The sequence below is a fragment of the Oncorhynchus nerka genome, linkage group LG7, assembly GCF_034236695.1.
Source record: "Oncorhynchus nerka isolate Pitt River linkage group LG7, Oner_Uvic_2.0, whole genome shotgun sequence".
Taxonomy (NCBI): Eukaryota; Metazoa; Chordata; class Actinopteri; order Salmoniformes; family Salmonidae; genus Oncorhynchus; species Oncorhynchus nerka.
The window spans coordinates 77,105,607-77,124,463 of record NC_088402.1 but is presented as its reverse complement, the minus strand read 5'-3'; the positions used below and the strand labels follow the sequence as shown (position 1 = coordinate 77,124,463).

The 18,857-nt window shown below is 45.0% G+C and overlaps 1 protein-coding gene across 1 annotated transcript in view; it reads right to left on the bottom strand.

Annotated features, from left to right (window-relative positions):
* LOC115132431 (arf-GAP with coiled-coil, ANK repeat and PH domain-containing protein 3-like) overlaps nucleotides 1–18,857 on the bottom strand; it is a 91,474-nt gene that overhangs the window by 37,607 nt on the left and 35,010 nt on the right. Inside the window, exons 2-4 of the mRNA XM_029665075.2 lie at nucleotides 13,548–13,605; nucleotides 8,725–8,844; nucleotides 6,461–6,514 (exon numbers count right to left, since the gene is read on the bottom strand). Coding sequence (XP_029520935.2) covers nucleotides 6,461–6,514; nucleotides 8,725–8,844; nucleotides 13,548–13,605 — 232 coding nt within the window. The remainder of the gene's footprint in view (nucleotides 1–6,460; nucleotides 6,515–8,724; nucleotides 8,845–13,547; nucleotides 13,606–18,857) is intronic.

Here is an 18,857-nt window from a genome sequence, read left to right as displayed (position 1 = left end):
GAGGGGAGGAAGGAAGCGACAGAGGGATGGGAGGAAGGGAGCGACAAGGGGGGGAGGGGAGCGACAGAGGGAGGGGAGGAAGGAAGTGACAGGGAGGAAGGAAGCGACAGAGGGAGGGGGAGGAAGGAAGGAAGGAAGTGAGCGACAGAGGGAGGGGGAAGGAAGAGGGAGGGGAGGAAGGAAGGGAGACAGAGGGAGGGGAGGAAGGAAGGGAGCGACAGAGGGAGGGGAGGAAGGAAGGGAGCGACAGAGGGAGGGGAGGAAGGGAGCGACAGAGGGGGGAGGAAGGACAGGGGGGAGCGAGAGGGAGGGGAGGGAGGGGAGCGACAGAGGGAGGGGAGGGAGGAAGGGAGCGACAGAGGGATGGGAGGAAGGGAGCGACAGAGGGATGGGAGGAAGGGAGCAAGAGAGGGAGGGAGGAAGGGGGCGAGCGAGGGAGTGGAGTAAGAGAGAGTGAGCGGAGGGGAGGAAGGGAGCGAGAGAGGGAGGAAGGGAGCGAGAGTGGAGGAAGAGAGAGAGGGAGAGAGAGAGAGGGAAAGTCGCGAGAGGTAGAGGGAAGGGCGCAAGAGGGGGAGAGAGGGGAGGAAGGGACCGAGAGAGGAAAAGAGAGGGGAGGAAGGGACCGAGAGAGGAAAAGGGAGGGGAGGAAGGGAGCGAGAGAGGAAAAGGGAGGGGAGGAAGGGAGCGAGAGAGGGAGTGGAGGAAGAGAGAGAGGGGAGAGAGGGAGAGGGAAGGTAGCGAGAGGAAAAGGGAGGGGAGGAAGGGCGCGAGAGAGGGAAAGGGAGGGGAGGAAGATAGCGAGAGAGTGAAGAGAGGCTTTGGGTACAAATGTGACGGCACTACTGAATCTTTACCACAGCTACAGAACAGTACATGGTGAAGAGAGCAAATTGTTATTTTCTGGCTTTGCCCATAACACAATTGAATTTGATGTCCGTGTTCAGCGATTAGCAGGGTTAGCAGGGTTAGGTCAGAGGTAGGGTGGATGGTGGCCCATCCTCTCTCTGATTGAGGGACAAAGTGATTGGCAGCTGGGAGATTGGCGGTGTCCGGATTAGAAAGCAGATTTGGGATGAATTTTAGGAGACCGTGTAAAGTGGGTTGACCAAAGTAAACCCTCCTTAACCACATACAGTAACTACGGCACATGATTTGAACACAGCATTGAGTGATCTTAGTACACAGAAAATAACATACCTGTGGATCAACATACAATGACGTCACAAGATAATTTTCTTAAGACTTTTAGGCCACATACGTCAGCATGGCAAACCTAACACCACCACGAGCCATGTAATTTTCATCAATTAACACCAGAAGTTGAAACCACAATGCTACAGAGTACTGGTGTAAATCACAAGGTATTTACACTGTTTTATTACTCTATAAACTTCACTGGGTCCAAAGAAGGCAAGAGAGAGAGAAGGAGAGAGAAGGAGAAAGAGAGAGAAACAGATAGAGAGAGTGAGATAACGAGAGAGAGCAGAGAAAGAAGGAGAGAAAGAGGTAGAGAGACAGAGAGAGGAGTGCACCAGAAAAGTCCTTCCTCAGGATCTAGCGCCCCACTTGATTAGCAAAAGAAGGAATTCCTTTCTTTCTTTTTTTTTACACAAGAGTCTGCCTCATCCAACCAGCCATAAATATGCTAATCAGAGTTAGGCCTCTGCTTTTTGTGCTTCTGACCCTTCTAAAGGTTTGTAGGATCGCTCTCAAATGAAGTGGTGTCTTAGGAGGCGGGTGCCGAGTTTGGCAAGACAGAGGGAAAACACTAAACAGCAACATCTCTCTCTGTCGCTGTGTGTGGCGATTGTTCTGCTTTGTCTCATCTAAGATCATAAGCCACAAAACAGCAAGTGAGAATTGAAATATTGTGCAACCAAGAAATCTCCCAGACACGTGGATAATTCAAATCCAATCAACAAGGCCTGTAGGGCCTGGACATAAACACTAGTGGTTGACAGAGTGGCCACCCTCATGGAATGTCCATCTGACATGTTGATGGATAGCCTGGGGGAGGATTGAAGTGACTGCTTGCTCTGCGTCAGTAACCCACAGAGTTTTAACTAGAGAGGTTTGTAGTTAACATGCCTCCAGGTTGCTCACTGTGTGTGTGTGTGTGTGTGTATAGACTGGACACAGAAAAGTGCTGAGGGGTTTCCTAGCCCAGCCTGGCTCAGCTCAGCGGTAGGGTTGTGTTGAGCAGCCTGGCTCAGCTCAGCGGGAGGGTTGTGTTGAGCAGCCTGGGGCATTCCCGGGCTGCTTTGCGGCAACAGCAGCCTGTGGTGACAGCAGCCTGTGGTGACAGCAGCCTGTGTGTAGCTGCTTTGTGGTGACAGCAGTCTGTGTGTAGCTGCTTTGTGGTGACAGCAGCCTGTGTGTAGCTGCTTTGTGGTGAAAGCAGCCTGTGGTGACAGCAGCCTGTGTGTAGCTGCTTTGTGGTGACAGCAGTCTGTGTGTAGCTGCTTTGTGGTGACAGCAGTCTGTGTGTAGCTGCTTTGTGGTGACAGCAGTCTATGTGTAGCTGCTTTGTGGTGACAGCAGCCTGTGTGTAGCTGCTTTGTGGTGACCGCAGTCTGTGTGTAGCTGCTTTGTGGTGACAGCAGCCTGTGTGTAGCTGCTTTGTGGTGACAGCAGCCTGTGGTGACAGCAGTCTGTGTGTAGCTGCTTTGTGGTGACAGCAGTCTGTGTGTAGCTGCTTTGTGGTGACAGCAGCCTGTGATGACAGCAGTCTGTGTGTAGCTGCTTTGTGGTGACAGCAGTCTGTGTGTAGCTGCTTTGTGGTGATAGCAGCCTGTGTGTAGCTGCTTTGTGGTGACAGCAGCCTGAGATGACAGCAGCCTGTGGTGACAGCAGCCTGTGTGTAGCTGCTTTGTGGTGACAGCAGTCTGTGTGTAGCTGCTTTGTGGTGACAGCAGTCTGTGTGTAGCTGCTTTGTGGTGACAGCAGTCTGTGTGTAGCTGCTTTGTGGTGACAGCAGTCTGTGTGTAGCTGCTTTGTGGTGACAGCAGTCTGTGTGTAGCTGCTTTGTGGTGACAGCAGCCTGTGTGTAGCTGCTTTGTGGTGACAGCAGCCTGTGTTGACAGCAGCCTGTGTGTAGCTGCTTTATGGTGACAGCAGCCTGAGATGACAGCAGCCTGTGTTGACAGCAGCCTGTGTGTAGCTGCTTCATGGTGACAGCGGCCTGTGTGTGTGGAGGCAGAGCGGCTGGAGACAAATAGTCTTAATTAAGCCAAGATGACACAGGTGCTCCCTGTGAGGAAAGAGAAACTGTCATCTGCCGACTGGGGAGAGGTTCACTGATCCATCTACCAAAACAGAAACAGGGGTGGTGGATAGAGTTTCTATGACTATGACTAGAAGAACAGGGAAATGTAAAAACACATATCCTGTATGTCCTGACAGTAGACATCTAGAACCAGGGTATATACAATGGGATCACAACAGCACTTAGCATAGGCATGTTGGGACAGGGGGATATTTGTTCCAATCATATAAGGTCGGATATCTTCCACCCACTCTGTCTGCACCAAGCAATCCGACTCCTACTGTACTTAGCTAGCTTAATCTATTTTGCAGTGAAATGCTGTATAAACTAGAGGTACACCGATTAATCGACATGGCTGATGAATCCGGGATGATTTCATGTTTTCACAACAATCATAACAGACCACCTGTTTTGCGAGTGCAGTAAGAAGCCAAGGTAAGTTGCTAGCTAGCATTAAACTTATCTTATAAAAAACAATCAATATTAACATAATCACTAGTTAACTACACATAGTTGATGATATTACTAGGTTCACTAGTTTGTCCTGCATTGCATATAATCAATGCGGTGCATGTTAATTTATCATCGACCACAGCCTACTTCGATTTAACAAAAACACAATTGTTGCACAAATGTACCTAATCATAAACATCAATTCCTTTCTTAAAATCAATAAACAGAAGAAAGTATTTTTAAACGTGCATATTTAGTTCAAATAAATTCATGTTAGCAGGCAATCTTAACTAGGGAAATTGTGTCACTTCTCTTGCGTTCATTGCACACAGAGTCAGGGTATATGCAACAGTTTGGGCCGCCTGGCTCGTTGTGAACTAATTTGACAGAAATGTACATAATTAAGACATAACATTGAAGGTTGTACAATGTAACAGCAATATTTAGACTTAGGGTTGCCACCCGTTTGATAAAATACGGAACGGTTCCATATTTCACTGAAAGAATAAACGTTTTGTTTTCGAAATGATAGTTTCCATATTAATGACCAAAGGCTCGTATTTCTGTGTGTCTATGATTTGATATTTTATAGAGCAGTCTGACTGAGCGGTGGTAGGGAGCAGCACTGTTTATGACTTCAAGCCTATCAACTCCCGAGATTAGGCTGGTAATACTATAGTGCCTATAAGAACACCCAATAGTCAAAGGTATATGACATACAAATGGTATAGAGAGAAATAGTCCTATAAATTCCTATAATAACTACAACCTAAAACTTCTTAACTGGGAATATTGAAGACTCGTGTTAAAAGGAACGACCAGCTTTCATACAGTGGGGCAAAAAAGTATTTAGTCAGCCACCAATTGTGCAAGTTCTCCCACTTAAAAAGATGAGAGAGGCCTGTAATTTTCATCATAGGTACACTTCAACTAAGACAGACAAAATGAGAAAAAAAATCCAGAAAATCACATGAGAAAAAAAAGGCTCCTCTGTCCTCCACTTACCTGTATTAATGGCACCTGTTTGAACTTGTTATCAGTATAAAAGACACATGTCCACAACCTCAAACAGTCACACTCCAAACACCACTATGGCCATTAATACAGGTAACGAGTGGAGGACAGAGGAGCCTCGTAAAGAAGAAGTTACAGGTCTGTGAGAGCCAGAAATCTTGCTTGTTTGTAGGTGACCAAATACTTATTTTCCACCATATTTTGCAAATAAAGTCATAAAAAAATCCTACAATGTGATTTTCTGGATTTTTTTTCTTCATTTTGTCTGTCATAGTTGAAGTGTACCTATGATGAAAATTACAGGCCTCTCATCTTTTTAAGTGGGAGAACTTGCACAATTGGTGGCTGACTAAATACTTTTTTGCCCCACTGTATGTTCTCATGTTCTGAGCAAGGAACTCGAACGTTATTTTTATTTATCTATTATATTAAGTTTTTTAAAAAGTGTTAATTCAGTATTGTTGTAATTGTCATTATTACAAATATATATATAAAAATTGGTCGATTTAATCGGTATCGGCTTTTCTTGGTCTTCCAAAAATCGGTATCGGTGTTGAAAAACCATAATCGGTCAACCTCTAGTATAAACTAACCATAACACTAACTCTCTGCATGGAAAGGTAGCAGGAATGCTTTTGGTGTAATGCTAGAATCCCACTGTGTCCTCTCATCCATCAACAGTTACCATGCTCAAGAGACCAGGGGCCTCATTTAGAAACTTTGCGTACGCACAAAATATACCCCAAAACATATTTTCAGAAATGGCGCATGCAGATATTTAGTGTTAAATTTATGCAAAGTTGATAAATGAGGCCTCAGATCTTGTCATCCCACTTGAGAATTCTACTAACGTAGAGAATCCAATCTAAATGTAGCAGAATCCCCCTCCACTGGAACAGGATCTAGAGAATCCCTCCTGGCTGATCCTTACAGGGAACATGAAGGGGTGCTTTGGGGGTGCTTTGTCTACAGCTGCCAGCTTCACAGCTCTGGATGGTCACATTTGCTGTACCCCTGCTGATTATCCAGGGAATGTGTGCAAATAAATACTGGTAAGTAACTGTTTAATTACATTAAGACTTGGCAATAAGCCCCCACCTCCCACAGTCTCTTTCCCAGCCTCTCTCCCCCAGTCTCTCCTCCACTCTCTCCACTCCAAACTCCCCCCCAACCTCTCCCCCTGCAGTCTCTCCTCCACTCCCCCGTCTCACACCAGTCTCTCCCCCACTCTCTCCACTCCAAACTCCCCCCCAACCTCTCCCCCTGCAGTCTCTGCCCCACCAGTCTCCACTTCAGTCCTGTCGATGTTAATGAGACTTTTCCTATAGTACACGATCAGCATCCTGTAGTCCACGATCAGGTTGAAAAGTGGGGGAATTGACCTTCAAGAAAGTGTGCTGATTTGCAGATGGTCATAGTTACACGACCACAGAGAGTCAGGACAGCCATCAAATAACCGAGAAAAAGAGACATTGAATGATTTGTGAATGAAATGTTGCTGCATGTTGAATCATTTAAAGCCAGGTCAGACTGACCCCCTAGGCTTGTGTTAGAGGGAATAGGAGACCCAAGTGAGGCCTAAATGCCGGTCTATGTTAGCATTTCAAGATGTGATGAAATCACTGTGCTCAGTGCTGCCTGGTCCCTATGGACATACAGTATCTGGACTAGAGTATGTGGGGACAGTTTGGGGAAGAGGGGGGGGACACACACACACAAGAGACTTACCATGTGGTAGTTGACTATTTCCTGGAGGCTCTCCCCACACTTCTCCAGGCACTCCTGCAAGGAAAACAAGACACAATAGCTTCAGAATATTGTATTACAGCATATTAACAAGATTAGAGACAGAGAGATCCAGTTCACTTTGCTAATGCTGATATGCCAAGTCCAAGAGCCACAAAAAAATTCAAGAGTGCAAATTTTGATTAATTTTATTTATGAAAGTAGCTAATTTACACACACAAATAGTCAAAGTTTAAATTGGTCAATTTTACTGGTTGACACTAACATTTTTTGTAAAAAATAGGATTGTTTTGTTATTGTACAACATTAAGAGAACAAAACTAAGGGAAACATCACTGGAGGCCAGGCTCTTTTATATTTTTACAATGAAAAATGACAAATAAGAGCAGCATTGATCCTCAGAATTAGACATAAGGGTAAACCTATTGGGGAGCCAAGCACTAGCAGTCCTTAATGTTGGTGGACAATCAGCTCTTAGGGAGAAAGTACTGGAGACGCTGGTCTTGAAGACCTGGCCAAGACGTACTGTAGTAAGTCCCCACTCCAGGCCTGATTCCTCCTCTGACACTGACTAATCCATTAGAGTATTCAGGTTTACACACAGACTTGCTCAGGCATGCGGTCAGAGAGCAGGAAAGCACCAACCACTCCCAAGACTAAGCATTAAGTAGAGAGCCCATGACATTCAACCAAATGTTTTATAAACTCAGCAAAAAAAGAAACAGCCCTTTTTCAGGACCCTGTTTTTCAAAGATAATTTGTAAGAATCCAAATAACTTCACAGATCTTCATTGTAAAGGGTTTAAACACTGTTTCCCATGCCTGTTCAATGAACCATAAACAATTAATGAACATGCACCTGTGGAACGGTTGTTAAGACACTAACAGCTTACAGACGGTAGACAATTAAGGTCACAGTTATGAAAACTTAGGACACTAAAGAAGCCTTTTCTTCTGACTCTGGAAAAACACCAAAAGAAAGATGCCCAGGGTCTCTGCTCATCTGCATGAACGTGCCTTAGGCATGCTGCAAGGAGGCATGAGGACTGCAGATGTGGCCAGGGCAATAAATTGCCGTACTGTGATACGCCTAAGACGGCGCTACAGGGAGACAGGACGGACAGCTGATCGTCCTCGCAGTGGCAGACCACGTGTAACAACACCTGCACAGGATCGGTACATCCGGACATCACACCTGCAGGACAGGTACAGGATGGCAACAACAACTGAGTTACACCAGGAACGCACAATCCCTCCATCAGTGCTCAGACTGTCCACAATAGGCTGAGAGAGGCTGGACTGAGGGCTTGTAGGCCTGTTGTAAGGCAGGTCCTCACCAGACATCACCGGCAACAACATCGCCTATGGGCACAAACCCACCGTCGCTGGACCAGACAGGACTGGCAAAAAATGCTCTTCACTGATGAGTCGCAGTTTTGTCTCACTGGGCGTGGCGATCGGATTTGCGTTTATCGTCGAAGGAATGAGTGTTAGGAGGACATCCTCCTCCCTCATGTGGTACCCTTCCTGCAGGCTCATCCTGACATGACCCTCCAGCATGACAATGCCACCAGCCATAATGCTCATTCTGTGCGTGATTTCCTACAAGACAGGAATGTCAGCTTTCTGTCATGGCCAGCGAAGAGCCTCAATCCCATTGAGCACGTCTGGGACCTGTTGGATCGGAGGGTGAAGGCTAGGGCCATTCCCCCCATGTCCGGGAACTTGCAGGTGCCTTGGTGGAAGAGCGGGGTAACATCTCACAGCAAGAACTGGTACATTGGGTGCAGTCCATGAGGAGGAGATGCACTGTAGTACTTAATGCAGCTGGTGGCCACACCAGATACTGACTGTCACTTTTGATTTTGACCCCCCCTTTGTTACTGGGACACATTATTCAATTTCTGTAGTCACATATCTGTGGAACTTGTTCAGTTTATGTCTCAGTTGTTGAATCTTGTTATGATCATACAAATATTTACACGTTACATTTTCTGAAAATAAACGCAGTTGACAGTGAGAGGACGTTTCTTCGTTTGCTGAGTTTAGTAGTATGTACATAGGGAGACAAGTTATGTGATGAGCCTTAAATATCCAGAAAACATAGATGTACCGGTATGTGTAGTATGTGATAGATATTCAGTCAGTGTGTACAATAACAAGGTTATGAGGCTGTAACCTAACCAATAGATGAGTGTTGAATAGACTTGAAATTGGACTTTATTCTGGATCCAACTGAACCTCACCGAGATCATCTCATCCTTCTTGCATTGTTGGGACAGGTCCCGGATTCCATTCACAAAGAGTTTGTTGGCACTGACATACGCCTTCCCTGCCTCGATCATCCCACTGCATAGCTTCACCAGCTAGGGGAGGAGAGAAGAGAGAGAAAGACAGAGAGAATGAGTGAGTGTGTGTGTGGGGGTAAGTAGAGGAAAGTAGGGTCTGTAAACAGAACATCAAATTATATATCTCGCTACATACAAGTCGATTCCATTCTTAAATTCTGTGTACAGTAGAGGGACTTTCTCTGGCTTGTAAATGGACTGGTGAGATAAAAACCTTGAATGGGCCGTCCATGGGATTATATCACTGAGATGCTCTTGCAGCATACCATATTTTTCCCTTTCCACAGCAAATACCTGCATCATATTCCCACCTAACCCTTTTCTACATTTAAAAACATGCTCACCACACTTGGTGATTACGTCCTACGGTTGGCTGCATGTTGGTTTTAGCCCCCTCCATGATCATACTGTATCACCCACGGTAATGTGTGGTGTGGTGGAGAACATTCTCACATGTTAACCTGTGACATAAGAATGCAACTAAACATGCATGTCATTACTGAGGGGGAAATGTGGTCCAGGACTGGGGAATTAAAACCAGAGTGTTTAACTGTGAAGACTTGTTGGTTATAACCACAAAGATACATCTATCAACTGATGTATCTACTCTATGGTTTAGCATAGGACAGGATCTACTGTAACTGCCAAAATCCTCTTCCAATCCACACACTGACGAATACACAGAAAGATCACAAGTCACATTACTACACTGAACAAAAATATAAACGCAACATGCAACAACTTCAAAGATTTACAGTTCATATGAGGAAATCAGTCAATTTACATAAATAAATTGGATTTGGATTTCACATGACTGGGAATACAGATATGCATCTGTTAGTCACAGATGGGGTTAAAAAAAACAGTCCGTATCTGGTATTGTCACACCCTGATCCGTTTCACCTGTCCTTGTGCTTGTCGTCACCCATCTTCCCCATTATCACCTGGGTATTTATACCTGTGTTTTCTGTCTGTCTGTGCCAGTTCGTCTTGTTTGCAAAGTCAACCAGCGGTTTTCTCTCAGCTCCTGTTTTTTTCCGCCAGTCTCTCTTTTTCTCATCCTCCATGTTTTGATCCTTGTCTGTCCTGACTCTGAGCCCGCCTGCCTGACCACTCTGCCTGCCCCTGACCTCGAGCCTGCCTGCCGCCCTGTACTGTTTTGGACTCTGCCCTGGCTATGAACTCTTGCCTGTCCCCGACCTGCCTTTGTCTATCCGTTGGATTCTAATACATAGCAGAGCTCAAACCATCTGCCTCCTGTGTCTGCGTCTGGGTCTCGCCTTATGTCGTTATAGGTATGGATCTGATCACGGTATCTCTGTGCATTCAAAATGCCATCGATAAAATGCAATTGTGTTCATTGTCCGTAGCTTATGCCTGCCCATACCATAACCCCACCGCCACCATGGGGCACTCTGTTCACAATGATGACATCAGCAAGCTGCTCGCCCACACGACGCCATACACGCCATCTGCCCGGTACAGTTGAAACCGGGAGTCATCCGTGAAGAGCACACTTCTCCAGCGTGCCAGTGGCCATCGAAGGTGAGCATTTGCCAATTAAAGTCAGTTATGATGCTGAACTGCTGTCAGGTCAAGACCCTGGTAGGATGTTGAGGGTGCAGATGATCATCCCCAAGATGGTTTCTGACAGTTTGTGCAGAAACTATTGGGTTGTGCAAACCCACAGTTTCATCAGCTGTCCGGGTGGCTGGTCTCAGACGATCCCACAGGTAAAGAAGCCGGATGTGGAGGGCACGTGTAGTTACACGTGGTCTGAGATTGTGAGGCCGGTTGGACGTACTGCCAAATTCTCTAAAACGACATTGGTAAAGAAATAAATGTTAAATTCTCTGGCAACGGCTATCACGCCCTGACCTGAGATATCTCTGTTTTCTTTATATTTTGGTTAGGTCAGGGTGTGACTAGGGTGGATATGCTAGTTTTTGCATTGTCTAGGGTTTTTGTATTGTCTAGGGTTTTTGTATGTCTAGAGTTTTGTAGGTCTAAGGGTATTTGTATATCTATTTTGGCCTGATATAGCTGTTTATCGTTGTCTCTGATTGGGGATCACATTTAGGTAGCCATTTCCCTTTGGTGTTTGTGGGATCTTGTTCTATGTTTAGTTGCCTGTCTGCACTATTCGTATAGCTTCACGTTTCGTTTGTGCTTGTTTGTTTTGTTTTGCTGAGTTTCAGTTTTATTATAAACATGTGGAGCTGATTTTCTGGATTTTTGTTTTAGATTCCGTCTCTCACAGTTGAAGTGTACCTATGATAAAAAATTACAGACCTCTACATGCTTTGTAAGTAGGAAACACTGACAATTTTGCAGGTTTTCAAATACTTGTCACACTGTTTAACTGCTGACAACTGAACTTTTGACATGTAGCCTAATATATGGTTCACTACAATGTTTGTTGTTTCTTTCTACATTCGCAAGACATTGAATCAAGGCCAGCCTCTCTCACTCTCACCCTGCTCGAGATACTCTTCTCAAGAAAAGTGCCTTTTCCTAACAGCTGCTAGCCAGATTCAACTCAGGGCTGGCCAACCAACCCTATCCTCTCATGTTAATCACTCAAAGCCCTGTAGAACTGGGAGTGAACTGGACATGGGCTGCCAGTGTTTTCTGTTGAGAGGAGAGTCCTACCTGTTTCCCTACGGGAGGGAAAATAAAAGGTGGAAGAGACAGGACTAGTGGTTTGACAGTTGGGTTCATGTTGGTGTACAGTAATGCCCTTATTCTGTGTATTGTAGCAGTACACTAGTGGTTTGACAGTCATGTTGGTGTACAGTAATGCCCTTATTCTGTGTATTGTAGCAGTACACTAGTGGTTTGACAGTTGGGTTCATGTTGGTGTACAGTAATGCCCTTATTCTGTGTATTGTGGCAGTACACTAGTGGTTTGACTCATGTTTGTGTACGGTAATGCCCTTTGTATTGTGATAGTACACTAGTGGTTTGGGCTTCTGGTGAGAGTTAACATTGTTGAGGCAAATTCAAACCCATATGAGTAACTTGGATATAACACTTGATATATGGTTCTCACGTATGTTTATTACTCAACAGTTAATACCAGAAGATGTAAGCTACAGTATGTATGAACTATATGCTAACCACCATATGACACCTGACGAGCCAAATAGCCTTTTACCCTCACATACTGTCAAACAGAAACATTCTGCACTTTTCACCGTCATTTCTCATTTGGAGCCCACTGCAGGATACCAACAGTGATGTTAGTGAAGCAGCAGACTAACCTCCCGACACATAATTCACGGTCAAACAGAACAGATGGACTCGTGACATCATTAGCATTAACACAAAGCATCAGGCTCCCTCGTTTAGAGAATTAGCCAAAGCATCAGGCTCCCTCATTTAGAGAATAACCAAAAGCATCAGGCTCCCTCATTTAGAGAATAACCAAAAGCATCAGGCTCCGTCATTAGAGGGTAACCCAAAGCATCAGACTCCCTCGTTAGAGAATAGCCCAAAGCATCAGACTCCCTCGTTAGAGGGTAACCCAAAGCATCAGACTCTCTCGTTATAGAGAATAGCCCAAAGCATCAGACTCCCTCGTTAGAGGGTAACCCAAAGCATCAGACTCCCTCGTTAGAGGGTAACCCAAAGCATCAGACTCCCTCGTTAGAGGGTAACCCAAAGCATCAGGCTCCTTCGTTAGAGGGTAACCCAAAGCATCAGGCTCCCTCGTTAGAGGGTAACCCAAAGCATCAGGCTCCTTCGTTAGAGGGTAACCCAAAGCATCAGGCTCCTTCGTTAGAGGGTAACCCAAAGCATCAGGCTCCTTCGTTAGAGGGTAACCCAGTGCTTTGAAAGCCAGTCTAATGCATTCTAATGTTGTCAGTCCTCTTCCCTTTCCTCCGCCCCGCGACGTCACGTTTAGTCCACACAAACCTGAGCTGCTGAAACATTAAGCAAGTAATCTGAGTGAGATTATGCTTTCCTTTGTAGTTGCACCCAGTACTCAGTGGTTTACAAAGACAAACTTACAACAAGCACACAATGTTATACTGATGGGTGAAAATGTACAATAGTAGGATTCTCCAACCTGTCTACTGGTCCTACTCAGATTGTCTAGATTGGAGGGCTGCATGCCACTTTGTTAATCAGTGTGTGTGTGTAAACTGGGCACTCTAGGCAGTAGTGTAGCAGGTTAAGAGGTTTTAGCTACTATCACCATCATCCTTTAATCCTACCATATACAGTCCTGTATGTCTCTAATCTCATTTCATTAACAGTACAGTAGGATATGGGATGTACTGTAAACTAAAAATAACTTAAATATGGTATATGCTATAACTTAAATATGGTATATGCTATGAGCACTAGAAGCCAACAGTTAGCAGGACAACAGTGGTTTAGTTAAGCAATAAGGCACGAGGAAGTGTGGTATATGGCCAACGCAGAGTGCCTGCATACAGCACTTAGCCGTTGTGATATGTTGGCCATATACCACTAGAACCTGAGGTGCCTTATTGCTATTATAAACTGGTTACCAACGTAATTAGAGTAGTTTTGTCATACCTGTGATACAGTCTGATATACCACGGCTGTCAACCAATCAGCATTCAGTGCTCGAACCAGCCAGTTTATAATATGGCTTATACTACAGGGATAATAGGAGATGTAGGATATCTGAAAAGGCTTCCTGTGGATTGCTAAAAAGATAAAGAGATAATAAAACAAATATTTCTTACCTTGTCTAGTTTAGCTTCAATCTCTACCACCTCCGTCTCCACTTCATCAATGTTTGCCCTGCAAGATAAAAAACAGGACTTCGTTAGTACAGTAACATTGTATGTATTATCATTTTTTCACTATATACACACACACCACATATTTCCCATGTCCTTGGAAAGAGTGGGGGGGTTACATAAATCTTAGGCTGGCAGTGAGGTTCTTGGATCCGAACACAGACATGTTCAAGCCGAGACATACAGGCTGGTTTGGGAGTACTCTGGGGAGTGTTAACTGGCTAAATGAAAAAGAGATGCTGGCTGGGAACAATTGAACTCAGACATGAGAGTGACTGGATGTTCTGTAGAGCTGTGGTACAGTCGCACCCCAAAAACCCCTCATCTAGTCACCGCCACCACCACACCCTAGAGCATATGGGAACCTCTACCTCTGCCATGCTGTGAAGGAGTGCCCTATCCTTGCCACAGCCCACTCCTAGCCCACACCACTGTTTATACATGCTTCAGCTGTGGGTGTGCACTGGGGCAGCTTCCTCAGATGGCTTGGAGACCACATCACAGGGCGAGATGACTGATATAGGGAGGGATCGGGGAGGAGGGCTGTAATGTAATCATAACAGCTCAGTGAAACACATCTATATCTGCTACTTTCTCACTGTCTGCCCTGTGGGACTGGGAACGTTTTTACTTGACTGGAGTCAGTCAGTGTAAATCAGAAAACACATCATAGCCTCTTCTTCCCTCTTAGCTCTCTGTGTATGTATCTCCATATTAGCAGCGAGCAGCATTAAGTCCCTTGCACGTTTTCCATTAGAACAAGAGGAGATAGAGAGAGCACTGCAGCACTCTCTCTCTCTGTGATGAAAGTAACTGTGTCATATATCGGCCATGAGTCGCTGCCAGGCCTGCTCCATCTCTCTCCCTTTCTTCCCGTCTTTCTCTCTCCCTCTTCTCACCCCATCTTTTTTTCCCTATCCTCTCTCCCTCCTCCTTCTCCACCTAAATTAGGCCGGTTGGCTAACTCAGGCTACAGCATGCAAGTCTCAAGGCTCAGGGGGAAATACTGTAGGAAGCCACGTGCTCTTGTCTTCCTCTCTGCTCCTACAACCACGTGCTCTTGTCTGCCACGGTCTTCCTCTCTGCTCCTACAACCACGTGCTCTTGTCTGCCACGGTCTTCCTCTCTGCTCCTACAACCACGTGCTCTTGTCTGCCACTGTCTTCCTCTCTGCCCCCACAGCCAGAGTCTTTACTGTCACTACTGTATGCCCATTCAACTGGACCATGTATGAATCCTCCAAACAGGGAATATTGGAAGAAGTTAATGGATTCCAACCATATTGCCTAATCAATACCAAACAGTCCTTCCTAATCAATACCATATGTCTGTGTTTTTATAACCTACAGTAAACCAGTGTTTCCCAACTCCGGTCGTCGAGTACTCCCAAAAGTACACATTTTTGTTGCAACCCCGGACAAAAATATGTACTGTTGGTGGTACTGGAAGACCTGAGTAGGGGACGGATTCCCCTGTTAATGACCTAAACAGATTCCCCTGTTAATGACCTAAACGGATTCCCCTGTTAATGACCTAAACGGATTCCCCTGTTAATGACCTAAACGGATTCCCCTGTTAATGACCTAAACGGATTCCCCTGTTAATGACCTAAACGGATTCCCCTGTTAATGACCTAAACGGATTCCCCTGTTAATGACCTAAACGGATTCCCCTGTTAATGACCTAAACGGATTCCCCTGTTAATGACCTAAACGGATTCCCCTGTTAATGACCTAAACGGATTCCCCTGTTAATGACCTAAACGGATTCCCCTGTTAATGACCTAAATGGATTCCCCCGTTAATGACCTAAACTGATTCCCCTGTTAACCCATCCCGTTACCGGGATCATTTTCGTCAACAATCCACCTGGCGTGTCAGATTTCAAAAAGCTTTTCGGCGAAAGCATACCAAGCGTTTATGTAAGGACATCTCTCTCAGCAGACAAAACATTACAAACAGCTAGCAGCCAAGTAGATTGGTCACGAAAGTCAGAAAAGCAATAAAATGAATCGCTTACCTTTGATGATCTTCAGATGTTTGCACTCACGAGACTCCCAGTTACACAATAAATGTTCCTTTTGTTCCATAAAGATTATTTTTATATTCAGAATACCTCCATTTGGTTGGCGCGTTATGTTCAGAAATCCACAGGCTCGAGCGGTCACGACCGGGCAGACGAAATTTCCAAATAGTATCCGTAAAGTTCGTAGAAACAGATCAAACCTTTTTTATAATCAATCCTCAGGTTGTTTTTACAATATATAATCGATAATATTTCAACCAGGACTGTAGCTTCTTCAATAGGAGAGAGAGAGAAAATGTCTGCTCCAAGCTGTTGTGCATGCAAAACGCTGCTGGCACCCAGCCATCCAATGACGCAATGTGATCTTTCTCGCTCATTTTTCAAAATAAAAGCCTGAAACTATGTCTAAAGACTGTTTACACCATGGGGAAGACATAGGAAAAGGAATCTGGTTGATATCCCTATAAATGGAGCGAAGGCAGGCAATGGAACAGAGAGCTTTCAGGAAAAACAGCACGTCCGGGTTGGATTTTCCTCAGGTTTTCGCCTGCAATATCAGTTCTGTTATACTCACAGACAATATTTTGACAGTTTTGGAAACTTTAGAGTGTTTTCTATCCTAATCTGACAAGTACATGCATATTCTAGATACTAGGCCTGAGAAATAGTCAGTTTCATTTGGGTACGTTTTTCATCCAAACATCAAAATACTGCCCCCTACACTCAACAGGTTAATGACCTAAACGGATTCCCCTTCGAGACGTTTAGGCTTACTGACCGCACCCACCAGTAATCCTACTGCAAGTAACTCATAATGTTTTCATAGCTGATGTCAGTTTTACATAGCCACGTTAATACATGATAACACCTGGGTCCCAGGCATCCTCAGCTCTGCTTTTGTGGAGCTATATTTTGCTCATGCCTCTGAGAGCATGACAGAGTTACTACCCTTGTAATGTCATGGTTCTTTTACTCTCCCATGTGTCTGCAATGCGTGATGCTTAAACGGTGACCCATTTTTTTTAAAGCATTTGCAGTTTATTCTCTTATTCTTGTGACTGAGCATGTGTATGGTAAACACTCTTCCTAGTTCCTACAGTATGCCTTTTTCTAATCAATAATATTGTTATTACATAACTATTGTTATTGGCAATAAAGGACAACAGTGAAGCATAGACAAGCTAGGTTGGACAGGGCTTTAGTTCAAAAACGTCCTGTATCACAGGTGCAGCGCATTTTCCCTCCTGTCCATAGCAGAGAACTAGAGTGGACCCCTGCAGGCAACACGTCTCTCCTCTGCAGTAGCCTAGCAGAGCTAACATGGAGTGGACCCCTGCAGGCAACACAGCTCTCCTCTGCAGTAGCCTAGCAGAGCTAACATGGAATGGACCCCTGCAGGCAACACGTCCCTCCTCTGCAGTAGCCTAGCAGAGCCCCTGCAACATGGAGTGGACCCATGGAGTGGACCCCTGCAGGCAACACGTCTCTCCTCTGCAGTAGCCTAGCAGAGCTAACATGGAGTGGACCCCTGCAGGCAACACGTCTCTCCTCTGCAGTAGCCTAGCAGAGCTAACATGGAGTGGACCCCTGCAGGCAACACGTCTCTCCTCTGCAGTAGCCTAGCAGAGCTAACATGGAGTGGACCCCTGCAGCTGTTAGCCTTCCAGATGTGTCTCTTTTGTGGTCGGGCTGGCTTGAGGGACAGCTGCTTCCCCTGGCCCCCAGGCCCTTCACGCCCAACGCCCCGTCTCACTGCACATGACTTCCATAATGGATGCGCACAGTGTCCCTAGGCTCGTCACCATGGTAACCATCCCCGAAGTGGGCCGCAGCAGTCACACTTCAGGGAGTGTGTAGGTTATATGACACAACATGGTGTTCCAGCCTCGACCACTTCTTGTGCTGAGTAGCCTTTAATCAATGGACCACTGCTGTTAGTAACTAATCAATACACCTTTACTGCCACTCAATAACAATAAACATGTCTATAGTTCTCTCATTCACACCACCAGGAAGTGCTATGTCCACCACATTGATGTATATGACTCAACACAGTGTTAAAGGTGTGTACTGATGTCTAGTGAAATATGAATGGAATAGGGCTGTCCCCGGCTAAAAATAATATTGGTTGACCGAGATTCATCTGTTCTTTCCATCAACCGAGTGGTCTAAATTTTTAAATGTGTACTTTTCCATATGTAGACACACACTATGTTTGAATAAAATCAACTATATGTAGGCTACTGAGCTTGTCTGATGCTTTAAGCACTGAGATTAAAAATGAAGACACACAAATTACTAAAGAGGGAGCCAGAGATCAATATTTAAAATGTTATTTAACAAGTCAGTTCAGAACAAATTCTTATTTACGATGACGGCCTACCCCGGCCATCGCTGGGCCAATTGTGCGCCGCCGTATGGGACTCCCAATCACGGCCGGATGTGATACAGCCTGGAATCAAACCAGGGACTGTAGTGATGCCTCTTGCACTGAGATGCAGTGCCTTAGACCGCTGCGTCACTCGGGAGCCCAACCAGAAGCAAAAAACCTGTTCCTGATCCTTCACCTCCCGTTGCTGCTGGTCTTCGCAGATTCTGCCGTTACACTCCTGAAGTTGCCAGGTAATACGCTACACCCTCGGTCGTCAACCTTTTTCATTTGGAGTGCGACGTTATTCTACCATTTCTACTGATCTGCGTGCCAGTTAGGATTTTCAGTTTAATTTAATTTATAATAAGTCTTCATATCTCAAAATCAATGTCATGTGGCTAGTCAAAATTCTAAATGAAAATTATCCAAATCTGAAAGTAACTTCTATTGCCATTATGTAAAAATAGCCTACATAAAGCCAACAAATAAAAACATTACAGACCACAGGTAGAAAATATCCCATGAATCCGATTGGCTACGCATGGCCTGATGGCAAGGAACTGGAAACATTCAATCAACTATTGTATTTACTTGGTCAAACTTACAATGTTGCATCAAATATTCTGTCCCTCAGAGTTTCCAGTGCCAGTGAGCTCAGCTGCTGAGTTATTATCGAAAAGTAGAGAGCTGGAAAGATTTTTTAAATATGCTACGTTGAGGAACTATTGTCATTCTCAATGAATGTAAAAACAGACTTGTTCACTTGCTTTTTCAAAATTACTTTGAGAAGCTCCATAGTGATGGTGAGTTGAGACAATCAGAAATAGTATCAGATCACCAGATCTCCGCAATGGATT